The sequence below is a fragment of the Amphiprion ocellaris genome, chromosome 19, assembly GCF_022539595.1.
Source record: "Amphiprion ocellaris isolate individual 3 ecotype Okinawa chromosome 19, ASM2253959v1, whole genome shotgun sequence".
NCBI lineage: Eukaryota > Metazoa > Chordata > Actinopteri > Pomacentridae > Amphiprion > Amphiprion ocellaris.
Window position 1 is genome coordinate 6,155,731 of NC_072784.1, and position 10,275 is coordinate 6,166,005.

General features: G+C 37.8%; 1 protein-coding gene across 1 annotated transcript in view; it reads left to right on the top strand.

Annotated features, from left to right (window-relative positions):
- The window catches only part of grb2b (growth factor receptor-bound protein 2b), a 33,107-nt gene extending 22,832 nt beyond the window's left edge, over positions 1-10,275 (top strand). The window contains exons 3-6 of the mRNA XM_023269288.3: positions 301-398; positions 3,871-3,993; positions 4,643-4,811; positions 8,143-10,275. Of these exons, the coding sequence (XP_023125056.1) occupies positions 301-398; positions 3,871-3,993; positions 4,643-4,811; positions 8,143-8,328 (576 nt within the window). The 3' untranslated portion in view covers positions 8,329-10,275. The remainder of the gene's footprint in view (positions 1-300; positions 399-3,870; positions 3,994-4,642; positions 4,812-8,142) is intronic.

A 10,275-nucleotide genomic window follows, 5' to 3' on the forward strand; every position in this document is an offset into this window, starting at 1 on the left:
CGCTATGTTGTACTGGTGAATTAGTCTTTATGGCTGAAGGGACAGGATGCTTATGTATACATTACTTCTGTTTTTTTTGGAAGAGTTTGAAATTTTATTGTTTGCATAATGATTTTCTCTGCTGTTTTGTAGTTTCCTAATGTTTACCTAGCAGTTGTACCTCAAAGGACATGCACATTCTGAGGTCACAGGAAATTAAACCAATTAAACCGACTGCCGTAAAGGTCAATTTAGAGGATTGCTTTCCGTCATTAACATTTTTATTTGGCACTCATTTGAACCTCTTTTTGTCCACACTAGGTATTAAATGAAGAGTGCGATCAGAACTGGTACAAGGCAGAGCTAAATGGAAAAGACGGCTTCATTCCCAAGAATTACATAGAGATGAAGGCCCATCCGTAAGTATTACACACACTGTGGTGATTATGTATTATGTGAAAGTGTATTGACATATTAACCCTCTGAACTCCCAACAGTTTCTGGACGTTTTTTCCTGCAGTTCATCCCAGTGCAGACAAAAAGTCTGTGAATTTTTGGTTGCAGCCGAGTCACTAGTCGTTTCATGGTTGTGCCAAGGAGCACAGAATATTCGATTTTTGTAGATGTGGTTAGAGCAATTGGTAGAATGAAGTGATTTTAGATTTGTTTTTTTTAAACAAGTGAGATACCCAATGCTGCTTTTGTTTGTTGCAATTTCGTGGCTCATAAGTGGTGTAATTTTTGCAAAATTTCTTTCTAATTTCCTGCTGGGTTTTGGGTTTCAGAGGGTTAACTGTCAATTTCTCTGAATCAAACATTCTGTTTACTTTAATGACAGATTATTGTATGTGATGTCTTCACCCACAGTGAGAGAGAGGAGGTGGTGAGAGGGAGGGTTTATGAGTTAAACCACTTTAGACAACGCCTGGTAGGATCCTTAGAGAATCTCTGGAGCTGCACTCAGTGCCAGATTACCTCTCTTTATTAATGTGCTTGAGACCTCTTACATTTACTTCAGTATTGACCTCAGCACATCATTGCTGTGGTGCTATTGAATGTGTCCTTATTTGCAAGTTGAATGTTATTGTATTGGGCTTTACTTTGAGATTTTTTACTCATGTCTTATTCTATTTTTTCCTGCTGTCTGTTATAGTGTGACAATAATATAATGAAGCGATGCCACTCTTTTATTATCGTTATGGGGGATCAATTGCCTCATACATCAATACAGCTGAAACTCCTGTAATCATAATGGAGGATCTCAAGAGTGTTGTAGCTTTTATATAAAGTTTTCAACACAAAACATATCCAAAGGTTGCACTTAACATACAATTAAGTATCTTATTTACAACATTTTTTGTTGTGCTCTTTATTAAAAAACATGTCCCTCTTATTTAACTCGGTACATTTGATTAGCACGTTGTAGGGGGAGTTGTTTATGTTGATAAACTAGTTAACTGATAAATTACTTTTTCCTTAGAGGTAGATTTGACCATTTACACTGATCATTTCTTCAATTGTACCCTCTCATCAGGGATTTAGCATTCCAACCCCATTTAAGAGAGCAGGAAAGGCTGTGCCATTTAAAAGGCAGTGCATGTGCAGGGCTTGGCATTTCTACACAAAAAAGGATCTGTTAAGGTGCCTTCCTGCTATCTGGTATTGAACTGAGCCTTTGTATTACAAAAATAGTCTTTCATGGAAGGCTAACAATTTATGAATGTGAAGTAATAATTTTTGTTTTTATATGTAAACACACACACACACACACACACACACACACACACACACACACACACACACACACACACACACACACACACACACACACACACACACACACACACACACAAAAAGGTCATTGACTATGTGTGTCACAGCTAGAGAGCTGTGTCTGCTTGTCTCTTCCCAGGCTGAACAACCAGTCCTCCAATCCTCAGGCTCCTCTGCTGGTTGTTGTTTTAGTGCATCATGTATTTGATCTCAAATAATTTGACAAAGTTGAAAATGTGTAGCCACTTGAGGTTTTTAAATATAGTTTGAAAGTGTGGTGGTACATCTAACTGCAGCAAACTACCGAACTAATCAAGCGTATCATTGCAGTCGATGTCTTTACATGTACTTAATAAAATCATTACTTCTTGTGGACATCTTATCAAAGAAGCAACACTTCCAATAATAGATTTTCATAATATAAGCTTTGCTGTGAATAGAATTCTGTAGGGCTTTTATTCCTAGCAAACCAAATTACCACCAAGGCTAGATCACTAGTTGAACCCAAAATCACTAGAGATTAAGTAAGGTGCCACCCATAGGTTTTTGATTTTTGTGAACGAGTTTGTCATAGTTTGCCGTGTCTAGGTCGACTGTGGGTTTATTTTAAATTTCATAGAAAAACAGAGACAGAGGAGTGACGTGGCTGGCGTATTCCCATTGTGGTGACAATGAAGTGCCAAAGCACCAGGCACCCACACGTCCCTATAGACATGCACACACAGCTGTGCTGTATAGCAAGGCACAATAGAGTATGGATCAGCTCAAAGGCTCGGTTTCTTTGTTCGTACACGGAGCTTTTCTCCTACCCAACAGTAATTATGTTTTGTGGCTAATGCTGAGGTTGTATAACAATCTAATGGTAAGAGTTGTGGACCAGCATGAGTGCTTTAGAGTAGAGATGTACAATATCTGAATCATCATTTGCATTGGCTGATGATGGCTGGAAAATAAAATATCGAAATCAGCTTGACATTTAAAAACTTACTAATATAACTACAGGAGATACCTGATATTATCTGCAATATGGTCAAAATATGTGCATGTATTCTGTCGGACAAAATTAATTGGTAAGCATCAGCATAAACCTATAAATCAGTGATTGTGCTCATAGGTTTGTAGGTGCGTGTGAATGCAGCTGATAGTAATGCTAGTCATTCTCGTCCTGTTTCCTTGGCTCCATTAATTGCTCCGCTATCACGTTTATCAAATGGGGAAAAAGACTCAGCGCGCAGGCTTGCTGTCGTGCCAAACACAGATACAAAGCAGATTAAGAGTTGGCCATTTCATTATTGATTTTCACCTATGTGTAAAGGAGCCAAGATGTCATCTTTTGGCTGACTGTACTTTTTAATTATTTACACAAGTAAAAAGCTTTCACTCGCATCGTCTCCCATTTGTCTCCGCCTCTCTCTATCCATCTTTATAATTCTCACTTATTCCCTCTGTCAGGGGTTTCTCACAGAGATATATTTGTCCCATTATATGCACCTAAAATAAGTGTATGCAACTTGAAAGCCGCTGAAAACATACCTACTTTAAATCTTACATTGAATTTGCTGTTCTTACTCCTTCTCAGTTTATGAACTTGGACACATAAATGCATGAGAGTACAAATATGGGGAGTAATAGATCCAAATATTTATTTTTGATGTTGGTTTTGCCAGTAAATTACATAATGACTAATCTTCTTCCTGGTATATGGTTGGACAATGTCAATTCATGACTGACCAGCGCTTGTGTAACTTTTTCCATACTTCCTGGAGGCTTCAAGTATTGTGTCTGTTTTTGTTTGGTTGAAGAAGACTCTTTCTTTATGGCCCAAGAAACCAATAAAAGTAAATGATGAGTTACATTTAGTTTTTTGTATAATTTAGCTCATTCACTGCCATTTCACAGCTTGGTGGATCAGAGGTTAGCACTGCTGTCTACTCAGTTCACACCTGTCGGCCAGCTGGAGGTGTGACGTTTGTGGGATTCGAGGCTTGCAGTTTAACTGAATTGATGTGTTTGTGTGTTTTTCTGAGACAACCTTTTACAGATAAACCAAAGTCATATGGGCGGCTTTGGGTTAGCTTGGTCCACTCACACTTACACCTGTTTTTGCTGATTCCCCAGGTGGTTCTTTGGGAAGATTCCCCGTGCCAAAGCAGAGGAGATGCTAAACAAACAGAGGCATGATGGGGCTTTCCTCATCAGAGAGAGCGAGAGTGCACCGGGGGACTTCTCCCTCTCTGTGAAGTAAGTACCACCACACAAATGTAACACGTGGGGAAAACATGAGTCACACTCACAGTTTTTTTACAATTACAGTTTAATATTATCAGTATATCAGCATGCAGTTTCCTCACAACTGATCAGGTTCACAAGTTTCCATACTTGGTATGTTTGAGTCATCAGCAAAGCCACTTCCTTAATCTTGTGAAGTCTCAGTGATGCCCTCTAGTGACCAGTGTTTGCCTGTTCTGATTATTTGTGTTGGACTTCAGCCCTCAAGTGCTTAGTTTTTAGCTGACACACACACAGCTCGTTTCCTCTTATCTGCCTTTGTTCATTCTCTCCTTCCCAAAATTAGGAAGGAACAGCGAGGTACATGTAAAGTTGATGCCTCGATATAGATCTTAATTACTGTCTGGACTTTTCCGATTACATGTACTCAGCTAGTATTGAATATAAGTCTGTTACTAGGATGCTAATTCATTTGCCTAACGCTTACTAAGCTGTCAAAGACACGCCTATTTGATGAGCGAGATTTGTGTCTGAGTGTTACATTACATTCATTTACATGTGTGCTCGGCCTTCAAAACAACTAGTTATCAGAAACCTTTTTACTCTTAGATGTTGCTGTAGATCCCCTCCTCATACTTTTTATCTGTGTGACCTTTCCCAGGTTTGGAAATGACGTCCAGCATTTCAAGGTTCTTCGTGACGGGGCTGGAAAGTATTTCCTATGGGTGGTGAAGTTTAACTCTCTCAATGAGTTAGTGGACTACCACCGCTCCACCTCAGTCTCCCGCAATCAGCAAATCTTTCTGCGAGACATAGAGCAGGTCCCCCAGGTAAGACATGACACACACTCTGGGTTTTAGTTTCTTTTCCTCAAGTTAAATCACAGCGACACCAGGGCAGAAAGATAATAAAAAAAATCGAGGTCATAGTATGGTCTCTTTAATTTTTGCTAGAGAATGATTAAAGTGTATAAACTTGAATATGAACACGTTAGCAGAACCACTCATGCTCATACAGATATTTTCCCTCAACTCAAATCTAGATCAGTTGTGTCAGAGCAAAGTAAAAATAATACTGCAGAACTAGAAAGAGCACGTTGTTTGTCAGCTTGACCACATGCGAATATACTACATGCCTGTCGAGAAATAAGTCCCTGAAAAAGAGTCTTTGTCATTACACTGTGAGTGTATCCAGGTGATTTCTGAAGGTGAAAGTTACATGATTGTAGCTGGATTATAAGAAGGGAGAACCAGAATGAGAACGGAATTAATTGAATGATGACGTTTTGCCATAAAAAGTACATATAACGTCATAGGCAAGAGCCAAAAACACATCATTCAGAGTATCATCACATATCATTAGTTAATAGATTTCTGCAAAACACTACCATGTTAAACACAGTCCTTAATATATGTTTAATTATGAGGACTTAAGTGAAATTTAACTTCAGGATATATGTATATTCACTGCGTGGGAGCTAAGGAACGGTTGTTGTAGCTGAAGGGGTTGGGTGGGATTTTGTTCAGTCGTAAAGTGTATGAACTGTAACATCCGTCTTGTTTTGAGAATTCATTTGAATACACATACATGTGCTCTGTTGGCACCTGGTTTAACATGCTGGTTAACCCCTGAGAGATGCCACAAACCACAAAAGGAAGCAACGTTTTGTTGCATTAAGTTTTACTGTAAACTCACTTGTTGTCATAGTTACAGTCACACCGTGCCACTATCTCGCAATGGTACAGAAATCTTTAACAAATACGTGGATCCAGACTGTAAACCAGATTGCTGCCAAAATCTAATGAGGTAGTCCTTGTGTCATTTCTGACCTTCCCTGAAAATTTCATCCAAATTCATTGGTTCATTTTTGAGTAATCAGACAGCCAGACAGACATCGTCACATAATGGTGGAGTAATAATTGTGGTACCACCTGTATATTACATATGTTGTTACTTAAAACATGTGCGTAATGCTGTCAGTAATACTGCAGCTGTTCAGCCTTCAGCCAAGGTCACCTGGTATGGCTTTCCGAATCGTGAATTTCTTTCGAAGAATGTTGAGAAAGAACTACTGACGCAACACGCTGTGGTTGATTTCCAGATAAACTCAGTTTGTTTGCGACTATGGCAGTTGAAAACTCTTTATTCTGACTGGTTGTCAGGTAATGATTAACTTTTAGTAGGCAGACCCCTGGGATATAGGGATGTGCAGTTAGTTAATGTGAGAATGTTGAGAATAAAGCTTGTAGCGAGGGTTACTTGTGTAATTTACTAATCCTTCTAAATGAGACCAATGCATATTTACTTTCAGCCGTATTGATACTTGAGCGAATTTTCATTTGAAAATGAAAAGACTTTAACGTTAGCTGCGGTGAGGCTACAGAGTGCAAGACTGAGAGACAGCTGCAGACTGCAAGACTGAGGGACAGCTGCAGGTGTGAAATGTGACCAAAACCACTCAGAAGCTAAACAGATGAGAAAAAGTTGCAGGTAAGACAGAGGGTAAGACAGAATGCTAGAGAGCTAATGTGTCTGTGTGTGGTAGGCAGTGGGAGGGCCAGAGAGAAGTATACTGTGTGAAAGAGAGCGAACTCACTGAATGATCTCTTCTAGAAAGACGTTTCAATAAGGTCACATAGGAGAATACAGTACTTTTGTTCAAGATTGAGATAGGTTCAGATTTTGAGCAACAAATTCTAAGTAAAGTTTAATTTAATGTTTTTAAGAAAGGCATTTTGGTTTACTGGGTGAATATATAATTGTGGGACTTTTGTAACATAGTTGACAGGTATCATAGTTGACATTTTTGTTCTTTTCAGGCCTAAAATCAGCATGACTAAACACCACATGGCAATTTTACAGAAAGATTCTTCTAAAATATTATATATACAATTGAGTAAAACTGACAGTTATTTATAAGATGTTGTAGTAAACTTGGTGATGTGATAAATCCACACTTGACTCACACACTACTTTATATTAAATAACTCAGAAAGCCTTGGAGTCTTGCCAGTCTTTTCTTCAGGAGGAAATGACATCATATGGAGCAGGTCATGTGATCTGGAATTAACACACTTACTTGAGAGGTGTTTTTGTAATGGGGAACTTAGTTGAAAGTGATTTTTTGGACACAGAATTTGTTATTTTCCATATAAAATTTTATATATTGCCAAAAAATAAATATGTCATGATTATCTCAACTCAATAAAAAGAACACAAAACATTTTTTGAATAAGCTCATTTTATTATTGTTTAGCTAATTAGAAGGTGGTTGTTATTAAATTCGGACGGTCATTTAGGTGAAATTTTAGTGATATCCAGTAATTTTTTTATTAATAAGTGATTGTTTCCACAATAAATAATTATAGAATTTGAAAGACAGTCATAATGAACATAAAAAAAAAATATTTTTTTTATTTTCAATAAAAATGTATGCAAGCTATACTCCATGGACTTGAAAAGTCCCTCAGTTATATATTGACCCTATACTTATTGAATTGTTATACTTATTGAAGAGATGTTTGAATGTAAACTCTTCATAGCTCCTATAAATATTCATGTTTTTACACTTAAATTTCTCTAATTGACTTTGGCCTCATTTATTCTCCATAGAACACAAAATTAGTAGCAACAGAATCTATTTTTATGTATATCTGATATATGAAGCTAAAATCTCACAAATATCTGTACAAATATCCAGATTATCTGTTGTATAGAATACTTTAAATATGATACCTGGTCACAAAATTGAAAAAAAGTAAGTTATTTTAGTTTAATAGCTGACTGAGCAGGTTTGACAAGTTGAACCTCAAAAACTAAAGTATTGTTAGATAGTCTTATCCAAGTAGAGTTCTGGAGTTTAAACTTCAAAAGTCCCTCAATTATATATTGACCCTACACATGAGTTTTAAAATTTTTCAGTATTTTAAAACTGAAATGATTCATTACAGTAATGGTTATTATTTCCATTGTTCTTTGGAGAAGCAAGACATGTTCCTTCATTGGCTGCCACATGCCAGAATATTATATATAATATTACATATATACAGTTGTTCAGAAATCAATGTGGATATTGTAGTGAGTACCATGTTTTAATATTTTTATTCTCTGTTGGTTTTTCTAACCTGTTTTAAAATCTCTTTTCATTTTTTGATTCCTCAGCATCCCACATATGTGCAGGCGCTCTTTGACTTTGACCCCCAGGAGGAAGGAGAGCTGGGTTTCCGACGTGGCGACTTCATTCAAGTCCTGGACAACTCTGACCCCAACTGGTGGAAGGGAGGCTGCCACGGCCAAACGGGCATGTTCCCCCGCAACTACGTCACGCCTGTCAATCGGAACATGTAAACAGTCAGACCATGTAAACAACAGCCACAACAGCAACCATCACCATCGTCATCATCATCGTTCTTGATCTCATCAGCCCCCTTCCAACCCTCAACCACCCCTCCATCTCTCTTGGCCATCCCACAGTAACAGGAGCAGACAGGAAGAACGCAAACAACTGAAAGAGAGAGATAAAACAGGAGTAGTGCTGTCGTAGGCGTCGCTATGTGGGTGGCAGCTGAGCAAAATCAACTTTTATTGTGCTGAGAATGTTCACCTCCCTAGTGAACGCCTCAGTGAGGATTGAACTGTCTTTGAGGGAAATCTAAATGCAGAGAAACTAAGCATAGTGCACCGACCGTGAAGATAACCAAATGATTTCTACCGCTCCCACAGCTGCTTCTGTCTTCTCCTTAACTTCTTAACATTCTGCCTTTCTTTTGTTTTTTCTTTCTTTGCCGCATGTTGTTTTAATCACCTAAATGAAATGCCTACCGATAAATCCTAACTCTGTTTTAAAGAAAAAAAAGAAAAAATATAAAAAAGCAGAAATGGTTTTAAAAATGTACAAAAAACAAGAGAAAAAAAATGATGCCATCAACAATACAAGTTTCCATGTTTAAGATCATTGGCACGTGAGCATTGTACATCAGCCACTGGCTGTATAAATAAATCAAGTATAGAGAGAATCCATTTTTTAAGAATATATATTATATATTTGTATGTGTTTGTCTGTTTTACCTCTCATCACAAATTGTTTTTTTTTTCCATTTGTAAATTATGTTCAGTCTTCTGTTAGTCTGGATAAGACCTAGTAGCTCTAGAATGTGCTGAATTGTCAAGTTTGTTTTTTCCTTTTTTATTTCAAAAATGATCTGAGGGCTCTCAGATAAGTACAGCATGACATTTAAGGGGTCATAAGTTCCATTTGAAAAGGTTTCTCTTGTCTCTGATGCAAGAAAAGTAAAGTTAGTTCTCTGAGGAAACTGTCAGTATGCTAATGTTGACCAGCAAGTAGAGCCATGAATGCTGCAAAAGCTGTATTATGAAGCCCTGTATAAAAGGTCGGCCACCTTTTGAAAGCCAATATATTTATTGCAGCCATTTTATTTGGGCAGTGAATGTAGCTCACTGAGTCTATAGACATAAACATGAGGGAAGCAAGGTCGGAGAACTGAACTACACAACCACGCAAGGGATTTTTAAAAAGACATGCTGAAAAAGAAATGTTGTCAATATTCATTTGTAGAGAGAGAGTGGTGTCTGAGGATATGTACAGGTAGTTAACATGCATACTCAAACACATTCATTACATGCATGCACACTCCAGACACTCCCCTCCTTGTTATACCTGCACGTAGCAAAGAGGCTGAGTTTGGATAATCACATTGTGTAATCACCAGTGCAGATCTGCAGCTGGCACAGTTCAGAAAACTGAGAGATTGTCTTTTATGCTAAAAGTTGAGAGATCAGCTTAAATGATGTAAAAGATTTTTTTTTCCTATTTTTTTTTTTCTTTTTTGTCCAATGTGCCGTCTGGTCAAGCACTTTTTTTTGTCCAACATTTTATTTCTGGTCTGGTCCAGTGTGTGTTTGTTTACTGTGTTTGTGTTATTGGTTTCTGTTTTCTTGTTCTCTCTGGATAGTGCCTTTCTCTCTGGTGTTTCAGTGTCTCCGACCTGCTACTTTGAGCCCCCTCCCTTTATGGGGCCCTGCCAGTCCTGCAGTGAGAAACAGTGTATATAATCCAAGATGTCACATCCAACAACACCCTCCCTCTCCCTCCTCCCACATCAACCCACCTCCACCTTTGCCCTCACCAACATGGAACTCTTCTTATTTAAGTGTCTCTCGCCTTGTCTTACCTAATGATACTGTTTTTGTTTTTGCTTTTTTTTTATTTGCATTTGTTTTTTTGTTTTTCTTTTTGTTTTCAATTAATAAAATGCAATTATTAAAAAATGTGAA